Source organism: Athene cunicularia (genome assembly GCF_003259725.1).
Source record: "Athene cunicularia isolate RWA chromosome 6 unlocalized genomic scaffold, athCun1 chr6_part2, whole genome shotgun sequence".
Classification (NCBI taxonomy): domain Eukaryota; kingdom Metazoa; phylum Chordata; class Aves; order Strigiformes; family Strigidae; genus Athene; species Athene cunicularia.
This window is the reverse complement of record NW_020799106.1, coordinates 946239-964141: the sequence shown is the minus strand read 5'-3', so window position 1 is coordinate 964141 and position 17903 is coordinate 946239. Positions and strand designations below refer to the sequence as shown.

At 49.7% G+C, this 17903-nt stretch overlaps 1 protein-coding gene across 1 annotated transcript in view; it reads right to left on the bottom strand.

Annotated features, from left to right (window-relative positions):
• CDHR1 (cadherin related family member 1) overlaps positions 1-17903 on the bottom strand; it is a 44004-nt gene that overhangs the window by 21039 nt on the left and 5062 nt on the right. The window contains exons 4-11 of the mRNA XM_026851836.1: positions 12774-12919; positions 11989-12039; positions 9989-10078; positions 9407-9493; positions 7595-7711; positions 5834-5977; positions 3780-3858; positions 832-932 (exon numbers count right to left, since the gene is read on the bottom strand). Of these exons, the coding sequence (XP_026707637.1) occupies positions 832-932; positions 3780-3858; positions 5834-5977; positions 7595-7711; positions 9407-9493; positions 9989-10078; positions 11989-12039; positions 12774-12919 (815 nt within the window). The remainder of the gene's footprint in view (positions 1-831; positions 933-3779; positions 3859-5833; positions 5978-7594; positions 7712-9406; positions 9494-9988; positions 10079-11988; positions 12040-12773; positions 12920-17903) is intronic.

The window sequence follows — 17903 nt, the reverse complement described above, 5'->3', positions numbered from 1 at the left end:
GCAGGGGCTTAACTAATCTTGTATCTGGGAAGTGCCAGCAGACTGCAGAAAATCAGAGAGATTAGGGGAAGAAATGGAGCCTGAGCTCAAGGCATGATCCCCCAGTGCCCTTGGGGATGCTCCACTGGTTCTGGCAGTGTGCAGGGCCTCAGAGCTGCCTTCAGACAATATTGTCCTCACCATGACAAACTGGAGTGGTTGGAATAGGCATTTGGTGAAGAAAACTGAGAGAGCTTTCACAATTTAACTTCAGAGTTTTAAACTCTGGGTCTTTAGAAACAATAAAGAATTAAAATAATTTATTATTTTTATTTATTTACTTAAAATAATGCAGCCTGTCACACTGACACCAGCTTACCAAGGCGTTAGCTCACCGAGGTGCTGGCAGTGTTCGTATGTGGCTGACCGGTGTTTCAGGAGCAGATGCTGATGTGACATAGCACGATCTACCCCAGTCCTACCACTGAGCACAGATTGGACAGTCACCAGCTCATCACTTAGAGGTTACAGGGCATTTGCTCCCGGTTTCGCAATAACATCCGAAAGCACAGAGGCCCGTTATCTACATACCGTGAGGGGTGTGGATTCTCTAGACTCAGAGATGGAATTAGGACAAGATGGCTTCATTACGTCAAAGAAGTGATCTGAGACACTAAACATCCTAAGGCACAAAAGCAGTTTGTTCTGTTTCACGCTGCCTGGCACTCCGCTCACATATAGGAGGTACTTTCTAAAACAGGTAAAACCAGCTATCAATCGGAGCTATTTTAGACAATCATGCCTACTCATCGCATTGAAGGCGAACAGTCTTCAAACGGCCACAGAACTTACCTGAACTTTTATTTCATACACCTCTTTCTTCAGCTGATTGGGGCTTTTTATGACCGAAATGGCTCCAGTTGTGTTGCCGATTTTGAACGAGCCTTCGCTTCCTGCAATAAACCCGAGATGCTGTAGTTACGCACCATGCCGCCTTCTCCCGGACAAGCGGGAGCAACCAACCATTCGCGTCATTAAGCCTATCTTTGTCCGCAGGTGTACCCACATCTATCAGTAGATCTGAAGCTGCTTTTAAAAAAATGAAGCATCTCTATGTCTGGTCACAGAAAACACAGACGGGGGCCAAAACGTGTGTCATCCCCCCGCCCTCAGTGGGGCAGCTGCCCTCACTTTCCTCTTCTCCCCTTGGCTCAGGTTCCCTTCAAGCCTCAGCAACCAGGCATGCAGATCTGGCGTTCATTTATTATGCTGTCTTCTTTATATGCTGGTTTAGACAAAAATAGGCATTCCTCATTTTAATTAGCAAATGCATAATTAAATCTCCGAGAAACAGGAACGTTTCTCTCACTAATATCAACCAAGGTGAGAAGTCTGACTGTCTGGAAGCAGAACACAGTCACTCTGTCTGCAGGCAGCACCTCGGGAGAAGCCTCCTCTGGCCTTGGACATTCGGTTGTTAAAGAACTCTCAGCACCTTTCAAGGCCGTCCTGAACAAAAAGGGATTTTCAAGGATCTGGGGCAAAACCCTTTGTTTTTTTCCCCTTTGGGGTAAAAGGCCTTTTGCACTGAGGCAGAGCCTGACACGGGCAGGGCAGGGCTGCGGGCTGACTTTGCTGTGGGCACCTCATCCTCCACTGGTGTGAACAGAGGGTCAGCCGCAGGGCCACGTTCCCTCGGGACACGCCAGCCCGCAGGGAGGCAGCGGGGTCACCACAACGGCTGCTCCCGCCACTGCCACATCCTGGGGACCAGGCAGGGGACCAGCCAGCAGCGCCGGGGGCCCTGCCCTGCTCTGCCGAGGGGCTGTGGGCACCCCCGCCCGCCACCTCCCGCAGCGCGGGGCACAGCCGGTGCTTTGTGGCAGAGCCTCCTGTGGAAAGGAGAAGAGAGGATTCCCTTACAGTGAAGGAGATCAAGCCTTCAGAAACAAGGGATGATGACCCGAAAGCCTGGTCATTTCTCTCTTTCTCTAACTGAATTCCAACACCGATTTTTAAGCCATCCCACAGCATCACGTTTTGCTAATACCTGCGATAATCGCGACTTCATCGAAGCACGCCAGACAAACACCGGACAGACCGATGGACTCGCACACAGCCAGTCGGTAAGATACGTAGGCCTAGCAAGCACACGCTGGCTGAGCAGAAGCTTAAGCCCGGTTTCAAGGCACCACACGTCATGTCATTGTCGAGTTATCGCGGGGGGATGTCACATTACGGGCGTTCCTTCGAACAGCATGGTCAGAGGACTGGAGTATTTCCTAAAATTATCCCACGCTCCCCAAATACAAAATGCTTATAAAGACAAATCACTTCCGATTTGCTGTTAGCGTTCTCCTTCCCTTTCACAACCCAGCCTGCAGGGATTGGAATAACGGCTTGTCGTGAGCGATGCCGGGGCCCGAGGTGCGGTACCTGTTGTAATCTTCTGCTCTCTATTTCTTCTGCTCTCTATGCACTAAGAGCGTGTTCCCTTCCCCTCTTTTCCACCTCATGGTAACAACACCCTGTGTTAACGTGCATGAGGAAAGCCGGCTCTCCATTAAGTCATATTTTGTGCTACTTATTTGTCATCCTCTTCCATCTTCATTTTCCACTCTTTCCTAATCACTTACTTTTTTTTTTTTTTCTTTTTTAATCCCATACCGCCTTTTTGGTCCTCCTCTATTTTCTTCAGAAATCTAATATCTTTCCTGATTAATCCTATTTCTCTTTGACATTTTCTCTGGTTTATTTGCATTTGCTTATTCTCCATTCTCAAGTTCTCCCTCGTCTAGCATATTTTCATCCCACTTATTTGTTTTTACTACTTATTCCCCACCTTTCTTTTTATCTTTTCTCATTTTCCATCTATTCTCTTCTACAACCTTTTTTTTTCCCTCAATGTTTCTACGTTCCTTTCACTATCTTCTATCTATTCCCTTGCACTGAGGAGAAGGAACCTCAGCATGGGTCCCATCCCCACGTCAAAGCAGAACCTCTCTGCAATCCTCTCTGTCCTCTCCAGACCTTGCACTTCCGACCACATAACACAGTGAAGAACCTACTGCATAGCTCTGCAATTACCCCTCACAAAATTCTGGGAACTCTGACGTCTGGGAGTTGGGGTGCCCAGTTGCCATGGAAGTCTTGTTTTGGAGGAGGAGAGAACCAAACAAAACTAAAATTGTAGCTCGGAGTTCAGTTGCACTAAGTTGTTGACTCCACCAGCTAATGAATCATTAATTCAGCTAAGCCTCACATTTATGCTATGAAAAGATGTGTGATAAACACTCTCAGAATAGCTGGTGAAAAGCATTAATCTGCTGATAACACGTTCTTTCTTCCACTGCAGCATACAGCCAGTGTCTCCACTGGTAAATTAATTTCTCCCAAGAAATCAGAGGTCTGACCATTTAGCCATTTAATCACAATATTAATAAAAATATCCATCTAACCACCAGGCCTGGTTCTCCCCATACATTCTCTCACCTCCCAGATTAAATGACAGAGATGCTCAGTGGCAGTGAATGCGTCTCCCTTCACGCTCTCTGCCGTGACAGGCAGGCTACTGGTGCCTAACAAATCCGCAACACGAACAACTCCGAGCGTCGCTCTGTGAAGCAGATACTAAAGCGCAGTGAATCATATCTTGGCTGTCTGGAGTTGTTCGAGGTATCTGACATGATTTCATGAGAGTTTGCCTCGGCTTTATTAAACCCTAGCATATCCCATTCTAATTTAGTGTCGGATCTAGCTTCAGATGCCCTTCAGATTTCGTACCAGACAAGTCTACTCACCGTTCACAATGCAGTAATGAATGCTGTTAGGCTTTCCTCTGTCTCCATCAAGAGCAACAACAGTGAGGACCTCAGAGCCCTGGGGAGAAATGGGAAATCACACTCTGTGTGCTGTGATCAAAGAGCAGTGGAATTGCAGCTGCATATTAATAAACTTCTTCTGCGGTGAGGTGGGGGGAGAGTGGGTACTTTTGCTTGTGCTGTGTGGGGAACGCAGCAAGGGCCATTGACTCCCACCAGAAAAAATCAGTGCTAGGTTCCGCAGAGCAGGAGCGGGATGCCTCTCCTCGGACCGACTCCCTCCTGTTCCACAGCAACAGCCGTACTGGTTCCCAGTGAGGCTGCAGCCCAAGCTCTGCACCTCCACACCAAGTGGGGATACTCCTGCTGCCCCCCGCAGACCCCTGTGTGCCCGCCCTCACCCACCTCCTGCCTGCACCCAGGGCTCAGCTGCCCCACGACGGGCCAGGCTCCCCCCACGGCCCTGCTGAGAGCCTGCTGCCAGCCTGCTCCCTGCCCTTCCGTCCTTCTGTCCCGCTGAGCGCTGTGTGGTGACCAGCGGGAGCGCTGCACTGCCCCCCGGCCTGCCACGGGGATGGGCGGCCGCAGGAGCAGTCGGGGCTGCGGCCAGGGACACCCACGCTGAGCCGCAGGCTTGGGGAGGGAGGATTTGGAGTAACGAGTCTGAGAGCCGAGGTTTGGTTTGGGTCATGCAGATGCCCCCGTCGCTGCTGGGCAGGTCCCGGTGCCGCAGCTTGCCCCGTGGCCACGCAGCGTTCCGGGACACAGGCTGGGAAACCATCAGGGCTGAACATCTGGGGCATAAAATTGTGATGAAAATGATTAACTGTCCTTAATCCTTCACTGTCTTTCTCTGTGCACAAGTATCGTGGCCACGGGCCACACGTACAGAGCTTGCGTGCTGGAGAACATTTGCTCCTGTGGCTGCTCGTATCAACTCAGAGGGAACTGGCGGCTGGCGGCGTTGCAACGCCTGCCCGAGCGGCGACGAGCTGTGCGATTTAAGCCTGTGAGCTAAAGTGTTTTGGGCTGTAAGAACAGGGAACACTGAAGTGTTTGTCAGTTAATCACAAATAGCAATAAGGAGCATTTTGATGACAACCCTTGAGTGAATTTTCCAAAGAGCCAGGTTCTGTCAGAGCAACTGGAAATACAGGAATGCGTGTGTTATCATTTATGCTGCAAGCTGCAATGAGATCTGCCTAGTGGGTGAAACGCAGTGCAGGCCCCTTGAAGGTGACAAAGTACCTGTAAATCCTGACAACTCCACCGAGGAGAAAAGAAGTAAGTTTACAAAACTAACTCCAAAAGCGTAAACAACGCTCCAAGCAGCTAGTGCCTCTCTCTGTGGAGTTCATTCTAACAGCAAAACCCACACTGGGAAGGACCGATTCCTGCTTCCATCATCGTAATACCATAATGGTGTAAGTTATGAGCTCAAGCTGGATGTAATTAACATTTTTATTGACTCTCATTTCCATAGTAAACACTAACTCCTGTGTGCACCTGATAGTTATTTAAAGATCTATACATAACTACGCAGAGTGAATCAATATCCATAATGTCATTCATTCCAACCATCTGCAAAGCACACAGGCGTCACTGCCCCGCCCTGCTGAGATGGAACAGCCCGTGCACCGAGGTGCAACACAGAGCCACGCATGGGCTGCAGCTGCCCTGGAGCTCTGGACAGAAAGCAGAGATCAACCTTTCCTGAGACTCAAGGGAAGATCAGGTGAAGAGTGTGCAACCACACTGCCAGAGAGAGCAGCAGAGGTCTTCATCACTGTCTGGGCTTAGAGCAGCATGAACGGGCAGAATCCTCTCTGACTTTAATGACAGCACCGGGCAGCCTCGCGTGGCACATTTGCAATGGATGAGAGCAAGAACAAGTCTGAGATTTGGTCAGTGCATTTCACCTAGGAGTCAAACCAGAGTTTAGGTCTCAGTTTCCAATAAAGCCTGTGCTAGAAACCATAGGGCTATCCTAACTGCGATGTGAAAGGTTGCTCCTGGCGACACCCGGCACTTACCGCGAGCGTGTCCTCATAGACATATCCGTAGTAGGGCGTCCCGATGAACATGGGGGGGGTGTCCTGAACATCCTCCACATTAACGGTAACTGTCGTTGTGGCTGAAAACACTTTGTTGTCTCCCCTGAGCTTCCCTCCGCCATCCTAGAAGAGAAGTCATCATCAGATCCCGCTGCTGAAACATGTCCGAGAATCAGCTTATGGCACCGCGTGGCCCTCACGAGCCTGCAGAAGCACAGCCCCAGGAATCCCTTCTCTCTCTCAATACACGTATCAATCTCTGCTGACCTGTTCCCTTCTTTTTTCCCCTTTGTCCTCCTGCTCCCTCTCTGATCAGGAAGACAGCTGGCAGTGTTTCAGAAGCAATCTCCTCTATTACAAGGGGCTGTGCTAATACACGCAGTCATACATCAACAGCACGGGGACAGGGAATTCAAGGGGGGGGTGTGTGTTTCTGGGGAAAAGGAAAGCTAGAAACTGATGCAAACAGTTAGTGACTGAGGTCTGCAGATTTTCATCCCACATACAGCCTTGTCATAAACACAAGACGACGTGCAATAGCGAGGTGGTGCCTTTCTAGGGGGGAATTAAACAGAGCGCACCGCCAGAGGCTCCTGGGGACTCCTGCACGGTAAGTCAAGGCACGGAGGAGCTGTGCAGCTGAGAACTGCTTGACGGCCACAGTGTATAAACAGTCTCTGGGGACTTGACTACAATCAACTCTGTGCTACCGATACAGCGCAGCCAATTAGGAAGATGACTCCAATTTCAGAAGCCTTTAACACCCTCAGTCTCAGAGCACCAGCTGGAGGCCAGCAGTCATGCTGGTCTGTAAGAGTGTGAATTGTTCAGCACGTCTGCTGAACCAGTTCTAAAAATTCCACTTTTTGGAAAAGGTGTGCTAATTTTTTCCCTCCTTACTGCCCCAAAGGCAGCATTTGAACCAAGTCTTGTTACCTCTCCTCAAATGAACCCTGGCTAAATAAATACATAAAAAGATCCATATGCTTTTCATAAAACACGAGGAACTCAAAGTGCCCATAAATAACAGCAAAATTGTCCTTTTAGTCTCCATGAGTAACAGCGAAATTGTCCTCTTTCCACCCATGCGAGTCTGTCTGTGTGACAGGTCCCCACAGGATCCTGAGAGACTTTACTGCAGAATCCATAAACTTTTAATGCCCAGTGAACCCTCGGCTGTGCCGCAGCACTGCTGAGGACAAACAGTGCCAGGAAGGGATGGGCACCGATGTTTGAAGGATTTGAAAAATCTCCTGCCACAAGGCAGCAGAGAAGTGAACGAAAGAAACATCCACAAGTATTTCCAGAAAAAAAAAAAAGAGTCTGTCACTTGTGTCGCTGCGGCTAGGGACTGCCACCCCCCTGGCCTGCCCTGGGCAGCACGAGGGAGCCTCAGCACCTGCATCTGCCCAAAGGCTGATGCTTCCTTGAACCTGGGGCTGCGCACACCACCACCTCACTTCTAGGTGACTTTCTGCACTATCCTGCTCTAGGGCCTGAGCAAAAGGGGGGAATCCAGCCCCAAGGCCTCCAGCTGCTGTCCAGCAGCAGACACCGTCCCCTTTGCGCCCTCACTTTTCCCTGTTCCCCCCCAACACCTCCAGACGTCAGAGGGAGCGACTGCTGCCTCGGGGTTATGCTTCGTGTTTCAGCAACCCTTTAAGCCAATCCTGTATTCAAACTAAGTCCTACCCAAAGACACACCCCCACCCCCTCCAGTTTCAGATAAAAGCTTTATACCTTGGCGACAATAACGACAAAATGTGTTCTGGATTTCTCATAGTCCAGGGTGACCCCCGGTTTGATGCGCAGAACACCGCTGTGACGGTCTATCGTAAACTTATTAGCATGGATGTTCTAGAAGAAAAGAGAAGAAGAAACAGTGAGAGATTACAGGTATGGAAATAAGATTGCCATAGGGATTCATCTTTTATTTCATCTGCTGAGGGAAAAGACTGAAATAATGATACGGTTTGGGTGAATAATGTATTTGATGAATTTCACCTCTGTGTGTTTATGAACAATTCATGAACCAACCACGAGGCTCTCATTATTCAGAATTTATCAGTCACCTGCAATGTAGATATTTTTAATCTTTTAGTATTTTGTTGTGAAATCTTGAATTTTGGTTAGCACAGTTCATTGCGTGGAACGAGGTATCAAGGCTTAACAGAAAAAAAAGAAGATGAGGGGAAAAGGAAGATGAAAAGAAGTGTTATCCCTCAGTGTTTCAAAGTTCTACTGGCTTAAAATAAAGCAGGGAGTTTGCATGCATAGATTATTGTCAACAGAGTGATGTTTTGGTGATTCTTGCAATACACAAACCTGAAAGACATCTGATTTCCAAAAGGGCCTAAAAAATGTCTCCCTCCCTTGTTCTGGACTGGAGTCATCTACAAAGCCGCCTCCCCTTGGGTAGCCATACCCAGTGGCCACCGGCAGACAGTCTTGGCCTTTACATTAGATGTCACCTCCTGCCTACGTCAGACTTTTGGAGAAGCTTTTTTTCTGTGCAACCTGAGAATTCCCTGAGGCTGCGTCAAAAGACGTGGCAACATTTTTCCAACAAACACAAGTATGTAGTGTCGTTTTGCCACACAAAGATACCAGCTAGGCATAGAAGTTTGAAATTGCTCTTCCTTGGCTCCATAGTCTATCATCTTACTGGATAAAGCCCTGTGCAAAATGGAAACCTGCACGTATTATATTTTAAATGGATCATAATTGGTGAAATCAAAACTAAATTTCAACAAGGCACTCAAGGTGCTCTTTCACAGTATGCCCAAGCTCTTAACAGGATTAGCTTTAGTGCTGTGTAAATAGCTTCCAAGTTGTTTCCGTATTTGTATCCAAAGTAAATATTGCAACAAATTGGCTTTGGTTTGGTTTGGTTTGGTTTTTCCTGTTGCCTTTTGAATGAGGGGAACTGCAGCTAATCTGGATGAAGCTGCTTGTAGGAAGAAGGAATTTGAAGGATATAATGTAAAGAACTGCCATTTTGGCAAGCAGAAGGTCTGTGATACAGAAAGCCAGTTTAAACGAGGAGCCCTTTCTGGTCCTCACCAGCGGCAGTGACTAAAAGGCCGGTTCCACGCAGGCACAGCTCCGCCAGCGCGGAGACAGAGCAGCTCGCACCGCACACTGTGATCCAGGTCTCCCTTACGTACCCGTCTGAGTGCCCTGAGTGCACACCGGGGCTCCCGCTGCGTTTTGCTTCCTGAAGAAACCTATTCCGTGCTTTAGGAATCCCATGTACACGCAAGATCACAAACGAGACTTGCTCGCCCCACGCCCCCAAAGAGAGGCCCCGCCATGGGGCGTCCCGGTGGCGAGCACAGCAGTGACCAAGACAGCTCCGGCCGCTCCTGCCCGCCGGGCTGCCGGCCGCTGGACAGCGTCTGTTTTGTCAACGCCTCTTTTCTTGTGCGTGGGATAAAATTGGTCCTATAGACACTAGCAGCAGGCTCAACCCTCAAAATATTTTTCTAGCCTGATTTTTTAAGAGCTCAAATAAAGGAGAGATTGTTTTTGAAGGAACGGGGAATACCTCACCTGCAAGAAGTAAGTGATACTTCCTCCAGAACCCGTGTCTTTGTCCACTGCCTCAATCTTTAAGATACTGCTGCCAGAGGGAGTGCTCTGTGACCAGAAAGAGTTACCAGAGTCACACAGAAGTGGAAAACCAAGTGACTTAGAAGAAATTAAAAATGAGCATGAAAGGATGCAGAGAAGAGAGTGACGACAGGACAAATATAAACACATTGAGGGAAGCAAGGAGCAGAAAGAAAAGAGGGAAGAGATTGAAAATGGAGGAAATTGGAGAAGAACAAGAAAGAAGAAACACTGTTTGGAATAAAAATGACAGGAAATCTCAGCTGAAGCAGAGCCCATCCTATTCCCACAGAAGTCAACTCTAAAACCTCCCAGTGCCTCACATCTTGGAGCTTAGCCCAAAACAGCACACCCTAAGTACTTATTCCCTAAATTGCAGTGAATATTCAATAAGCACCCAAACCCTAAAAACAAAAGAATGCAAGTTAGTCTCGTACATCTCGTTATTTTACCAAAAACATTCTAGTCCCTCTTTACATCCCATTGAAATATACTTCAGGTATGCAAAGGGACTTGACAAACCTCTGGCACTTGGACTATGTAAGGTGTGTTGATGAACTCTGGACTCTCATCATTAGCATCTGTCACAAGGATCCTGACTTTTTCAGAAACCTGAAATAGAAGATGAAGAATGTATTAGGACTCAAGCTGATTTTCGACATGCGCCTGTTCATTTGCCTACTAAGGTGCAGTCAAAGGCAATGAAAAATTATGTTGTAATAGAGTATCTTTGTAGCACCAAACCCGAGCACATAAAATACAGAAAATCCCATAACAGAGATGAGTTTGAGTTTTGGAGAACACCCAGACGTCTCCGAAATAAATGAGTCTCAGAGTACTTTATAAATTACAGACTGGGGCTAATATTCAAAAGTCTTCCTCCTCCTTCATGGCATTCAAGATACGATGATTATTTTATGAGAATACATAAAAGACTGTAAAAGTACCTGACAGCCAAGAGCATTCGTTAACGCCTCATTTGATACCATGATACTAATAGCACGCATAATTTGCACGTACAAATACGTGCCACCGATACGCAACAACCCATCTTGAACAAAGTGCGTTTTCTCTCTCTAACCATACAGCAGCAAACACACTTGACCAACGGAATCTCCCAGCTGTGCGCAAGCGGACGTGTGACTGTGACCCCATTATTTCCAATTCACAGAGGTTGCCAGGGAAGTTGTGTCTGTAGGGTGCTGGCACCTCCCAAACGTTTGATGTCGTAATCCCAGTTAAACTGTCTGCGATGGGGAGGAGCTCCAGAGGTATCCAGTCTTGTGGATAGTAAGAGGGTGACACTTTTGTGGTACCTCCAGCGGTGCAGCCCAGGTCCTCTCATTGGCAGACTAATGTCCTGACTGTCTAAGGACCATTGAAAAAAAGTAAAACTGTGATGTCCATAAACTGAAAATGCAGAGCGAGTTTGGATGCTTGCGCAATGCCTCAGATAAATCTTTGCCGTGGTTTAACTCCAGCTGGCAAGTGAGCCCCGTGCTCACTCCTCCCCTCTCCCAGTGGGATGGGGAGGACAACTGAAAAAAGTAAAACTTTTGGGCTGAGATCAGTTTAATGACTAAATAATAAATATAAAATTAAATATAAAAAAATAAAATAACAACAATAATAAAATATGATAATTGTAACGGAAAGGAATGTAACAAAGAGAGAAATAAAACCCAAGACAAGGGATGCACACTGCAACGGCTCACCGCCCACTGACCGGTGCCCCAGCAGCGACCAGCTCCCAGCCAGCTCCCCCCAGTTTAAGCACTGCTCAGGATGTTCTACGCTATGGAACATCCCCTGGGCTAGTTCAGGTCAGCTCTCCCGGCCACGCTCCCTCCCAGCTTCTCCTGCACCTGCTCGCTGGCAGAGCCTGGGAAACTGGGAAGTGCTTAACGTAGGATAAGCGCCGCTTAGCACCCGCTATAGCATCAGCTGTTAGCAACATCCTTCTCCTACCAAAGCCAAAACCCAGCACTGTACCAGCCTCCAGGGGGAAAATGAACTCTATCCCAGCTGAAACCAGGCAGTCCTTAACAATTAGGCACGATCGAAGCTTTATTCAGCATCAGACAAGAAACCCCCCAACACCTTGGCCTAAGCAAATCTTGACGTCATGCCAGAAAACACCGCGGGGTGGAGGGACGGTCAGCTCTCGGGTGTCCAGCACTGGTTCCTAGAATGTCATGCATTTCTCCAAGAAGCCTTAGATCTTCCTCAGGTATGAATCCTACTGAGCTGACAGTGAAACTTCACAGGAAACTGCTGCAATTCTGCAGGTCACTAAGTCAGTCCTTCAGCTCACACTACTTTGTGATCATCCTCAAAATAGCTGAGCAAGGAGCTGGAGTGAGACTTGAGTTACTGGGAGTTCAGTGCTCTCGAAAGAGGAGGTAAGGCTCTAATGAGATTGTGTTTTCTGATAAAATGAGATCGTCCCCGTAAGGTAATTTAATAGGAGGAGGTATGTGGGGACAGACGCTTTGACAAGTTGCAGCATAATTAATACTCACCGTACTCAGGCCATCTGAAATACTGACAATAACTTCAATTTCATCTTCCTTCTGTAAACCAAGAAAATTCCTTTGTTAGAGAGATGGTGTTTGCCCTAGTTGGAAAAGGACTGCGGATTTAAACGTGTCTCAGCAGGGAGATGAAAGTAACAACCAACGCCACAAAGCAAACACCGCAGAGGGTGGGGAGAGCGCGCGGGGCGTCCAGCTGCGGGGCCCCTTGGTCCTCCCATGGCTACTCTCAAGAGATGGTTGGTCTGAGAATCCCTGCTGCCCTGCAAGGTGCTAGTGAGAATCAACTTTTCAAGAAAGACTCCCTAAAAAGGCACAAGTGCTTCAAAATTCTTCTGTCTCAGTAGACAGTATTCTGAAGGGTTTATTAAGTGTACCCGTCCCTGCAAAGAAGAGATGAAGGGCCCAGTGTTCACAGAACAAGGCTGTGTTTAGGCCACTATTGCTGGGAGCATCTTTACCCCCGTGGTTACACGGTGTAAAGGACTGTGATGCAACTGGAGAAGTGCCCTGGAACAGAGCTCACACAACTCTCCATTAATTATGGGAGAATCCCCTGTTTGAGGGTCAGAGGACTGTAACCGCCCCTGAAATCCTGATGGGGTCCAGAGCGGGGAGAAGAGTAAACTTCTCTTTTGGCAAAATCTGGACAGACAGCAGCCAAAACATTCGACAGCAGCGTCAAATGAGTTGGCACTGTCCCTCAAAGCCACAGATCAAATTAAACTGAGGGAAGTCCCTCATGAACACGTGGAGCGATGCGTTCACTGTACCTCTCTGTCCAGCTCCTCGATCAGCGTAACGTTCCCAAGGTTCCTGTCCACAGAAAAGTACCGTCTGGACCCGGCCTCGTAGGCCAGGCTGTACGTCACGGCATCTCCTTCAGGGTCCGTTCCATTCAGAGTGTACACATGGGTACCTGGAAAAGTGTAATCCAACAGCATTTCCCTGTGGTTACCTCAGCCAGTGAGGGTTCCCCTGGTGCGCTCCCTGGGAACTCGCTGCCCTGTGTCAGGCAACGCTTCTGTCCGTCAAACCCGGTTACGGGTTTGACTCTCAGCCCAGGTGAGCTGGAAGTGATGCTGTTGTAGGACCGAGGGACAATCTCAGCAGCAGCAAGAGGCCCTCACCCCCCTGCGCCACGGGACAAGGACACTGCAACCCACTGCAACCCACTGCAACCCGCCACAACCCGCTGCAACCCAGCCAGCAGACGTGCAGCTGGAGGCAGCGCTCTCGCGGGGCAGCACCCAGGCTCTGGGCAGGGCGAGGACACTCGCGCACTTCTCCACTTGCACAACTAACAGATGCAAAAGCCTCTTTCTTACTCCCCTCCCCCTCCTTAGCTCCCTCTCGATTAATTCTCGACCCACCCACTCACGCTCACACCGGTGAATACAATCTCTAAACTCATCAATGTATTTCTTTCACCAGCTGGGGAAGAAGAGATTGTTATTTCTAATTTTAATCATTCGAGAAGCTGATGCCAGTTTTTCCAGTAAACTGACTTTGTTTACCAGAAGCGATACTCCCTGGGGGAGTTACAACGCCCGTGTTTTCAAAACACGGTGAGGGTTTATTAGTATTATACTTTTAAACCCGCGTTCTACTGTGCGTTAATATCTTCATCTAAACAACTTCAAGCACTTCACAAATATCAGTTAACTGAGCCTGAAGTACAAACCACTGTTGTTGTTTCCTTCCAATCTGCTGTGCCCTGGGTAAGTTAACTGAGATATTCAAGTTACAGAGGCTCGGAACACAAACTGCTTTACATCTAACCAAGGTCTCTGCACTCCAAGTACTGTAGCCAAGACTCACGGGGTAGTACTGAGCGTTGCTCGTGCGTGGGAAACACAGATATGACGGAAGGATCCCTGCTAAGAAAGTCAGCATAAAGCTAGGGAAGAACACTGCTAAGGGGAGCCCAGGAGACTCCAGCTTTAAACTACTCTGGCCCCAAGTCTGAGAGATTTTTAATTCCGTACTCAAAAGTCATAATCCTTTTCCTCATCCCCTCCCTGCGGTGGCAGTGAAGTTTTTCACTGAGCAGATCCCTAAGCTTCTGTTTGACTTCAGAGCTCTGGTTGAGGCGCTGCCCACAGCGCTGCCCGATCAGCTTCGCGGTTTTCCTCAGATTTGCAAAATGGGACCTTTTGCTCCTCCCTGGCGTATTCCTTGGGACGCAAAGTGTGAAGCAAAGAGAGCAGTGGGCTTAATGGACAAGCAACCTCCAGGCATCAGTGGCGATGCTTGGAAACACGGCTCTCTGCTTTACATAGCGAGAGATTGTGCCAAGCCGCGTGGGATCTGCGCTCATTTATGGTTATCATTATGATAATCAACTTACGATAATTACCAGGGCAATATTTGGCAACTCTGTTCACAGTGCAAAAGCCAGTGGGCCCACAGGAGCACAAACAGCAGACCCTGCTACGAGCCGGCTCAGGCAGCCAGCAAATAACCGCGATTTGTAGAACAGGTTCACAGAACTACAAAACACCTCCACATTTTTCTTGGCCTTTTCCCACAAAACAGAGAAGAAAATAACGACAGCTCTGTAACTGAGATCCAAAAAAATGTCTTAGGGAAAGGCAATGAGCAGCATGACGAGACACTTCTCTGTAACAGCTGAACCTGTACGAACAAAGGAATGCAAGGAGAGGAATAAACGGGGCCTGAGATAAAATCCTGTCCTGAAAGGACACCTCCCTCTTGGTGTAGCCGTCTGCAGCACAGACAGAAATTTCAAGACTGCTGACGGTTCTGCAGCACCAGCACTAACTGCATTTACTCTTGTTTTCAAAAGCTCTGTCTTGCTGTCACAGCTGGGGGCCAAGCGGGGAATCCACGTGTCCGTGGCCAGCGCTCGCATCATTATCAATGCGGCGCTTTCCTTCATCCTTTTACAGTCCTTAGGAGGTTTCAGTGCCTTGGTTGTTTTCCTGCCCTTCCTCTTCACTCTCCCTGTCCCTTCCACCCTGCAGACCGCTGGCTGTCCTGCCTGGTGGGGTGTCTGCAGCACAGAAACACGACGGACGCCCCAACGTGCGTCTGGGGTCCCCTGGAGCCTGCGGGCACCAGGCAGGCACCAGGGCCAGCGCTGTGACTGGGGCTGCCTCAACTGCCACACAGACACCCTGGGATCGCAGGGTCGAGATGGAGAACGGCAGACTGTGGCAGTTTAGGTGAATACATTTGAACCGGGGCTCATTGTCCAGCCTCACAATTTTGTCTCCTACATTTTCTAGGAATTTTCTTATAATGAAAACAGGAATCTTCTTGCTGCTAAATGTGATATTGGTACAGACTGAGATGACTGAGGTTTCTGAGCAATTAATGAGGGACATCACTGATCTTCACAATGAACTGTTTGCCTCCTAAATAATCACAGAATCCCAGACTGGTTTGGGTTGGAAGGGACCTTAAAGCCCATCCAGTCCCACAGACAGGGCCACCTTCCCCCAGCCCAGGTTGCCCAAAGCCCCGTCCAACCTGGCCTTGAGCCCTGCCAGGGAGGGGGCAGCCACAGCTGCTCTGGGCAGCCTGTGCCAGGGCCTCACCCCCCTCACAGGGAAGAATTTCTTCCATCTATCTAATTTGAAGCTCCCCTCTTTCAGCTTAAAGCCGTTACCGCTCATCCTACACCCCCTGATGACGAGTCCCTCTCCCCATTCCTGCAGCCCCTTTCAGCCCTGGGGGGCCGCTCTAAGGTCTCCCCAGAGCCTTCTCTTCTCCAGCTGAACCCCCCCAACTCTCCCAGCCTGTCCTCACAGGGGGGCTCCAGCCCCTCCAGCATCTCCGTGGCCTCCTCTGGCCCCGCTCCAGCAAGTCCGTGTCCTTCTGCTGTTGGTGCCCCAGAGCTGGACCCAGCCCTGCAGGGGGGTCTCCCAGAGAGGAGCAGAGGGGGAGAATCCCCCCCTGGCCCTGTTCCCACCCTGCTCTGGGTGCAGCCCCGCACACGGGGCCTTGCTGGGCTGTGAGTGCACATTGTTGGGTCATGTTGAGCTAAAGCTGACACACCTTCATTTTTCATAATACAGGACACTTGTGTGCCTTTTAAATTGGATTGTGGATCAAAATTTCTTTTCTAGCTCATTATAATTCCTAATTTTGTCTGAATTGTAATTTCACTGCACAATACTCTCCATATCGTTAACACCCTGGGAACACTTCTCAGCACAATGTTAATGCCAATTAAAAATCTCCTCTCAGCGTGCTGCCTCCACTTGCTGAAAAGGAAATAAATGACAAAACCAGCTAAAATCTTATCAGCGAGTACCAAGTAAACAGCCTCTCCCTGTCGGTAAGATAAGGGAACAGAAGAGTCTCTACCCAGAGATAGGGCAGATGCTGTGTCAGGGCCCCCGTGGGAAGAGCTTCACCGCTCCGAGCCCTCGGGGCTGGCGCAGCAGAAATCCCCGGGAGCTGCACGCTGCTCCCCAGGAGCCTCACCAGCCTTTCACTCCATTTGCCTTTTCCATCTTAAAAGTCATTTGCTCTTCGCTGCTCAGGCTGAGCGGCTGTCCCATGATGCCAGTGCTCCGTTTTACTTCATTTCTGACTTAAATTTATTCACGGCAGCCTCTGTCCATGTGCTCTGGGGCCGGTTTTGCCCTCTCGCTGGAGACACGCTCTCCCTCCCTGCCGTGTGACACTCGGCAAGCAGATCTCCTCCCTGCCAAGCTAAACAAGCCAAGCACAGTCTGAGCTCAGCCCAGTCCCCCCGTTACCCTTTGCCAGCACAGCTGACATCTGTTAACAAGACGCTGAGCGGGACGCCCCTGGCCACGCTCCCAGGGCAGGACACCGCTCCTCCCCGTGTCACAGCCAACATCCTCGCCTGGGGTTGTGCGCCCGCTCTCCGCTGCCCCAGCCAAAGGCCCGTTTCCCCCCCCGGAAAGGTGATGGGCAGTTAAACAGCCTACGCATGGCTGATTCGCGCTGCGGGCACGGGCAGCTCGGGCTCCAGCAGGACGTGGACCGTGCACCAAGGCTACCTCAGACGTGGCTCCTTCCCACTGATGGCCAGCGGCCGCTCCTCCGGAGCAAGTCCTGCTCCGGCTCCCCCCCTGCACCCCAGCACCCCACGCTGGCTGGCAAAGGGGAGACATGGCCAGGGCTGGTAGCCCGACAGCTGAACCAGGCCCTGGAGCCGCGAGCCCCTCTGGTGGGGAGGGTGGGTTTGGGGGCAAGTGCTCAGCGTGGGGCCCGAAACCCACCCCATGGACAGCAACAGCGTGTCCCCACGGCACCCACAGCACCCAGCGCCAAGGAGAAGCCATCTGAGGGCAATTTTGTGATGTACCTGCAGTTTCTGTCGGAGGCATAAAACCAAAAGGACGGTCGAGGCCCCTGCCAGCCCCGGGTGCCCCTCCGCAGCGCGCTGCTTTGGGGGGGCCCCATTCTGCACAGCGGCAGCTCTGCTGCAGTGATGCAGAAGGGATCTGAACTGTGTTTAACAGTTTTGTTCTGGTAGCTCCTAGCTTTCCTAGGGGGCAATAGTTTAGTTTCTGCAAGACGTTGAATATTTTTGCACCTTTAAACAATTCAGCCTTTCTGGAGTCATCTGAACATGAGGTCTTGGTGGGTCTCGAGATTCCAAGACAGAACATGGACTAAACTGTCCGTGTCTGTGTCCGTTCTAGTCAGACAGGAATTATAATTCAAAAGAGAAGCACATTCATTCTTTCACTCAGGTATTTTTTTTGTGACAAAGAGGGCTGGAAATGAATCGCGGGCGGAAAAAATTCCTTGCGGGTTCAACTACTACATCTGTGCTGGATGAAAGAGAGAAACACAGAGGGAGAGAGATGGCAGAGTGCCATGGCAGGATCCCTGAGCGCTGGAGGACGGGCCAGGAGACACATCAGCAGGGATTCGTACCAGTCTGGGGAACGGCG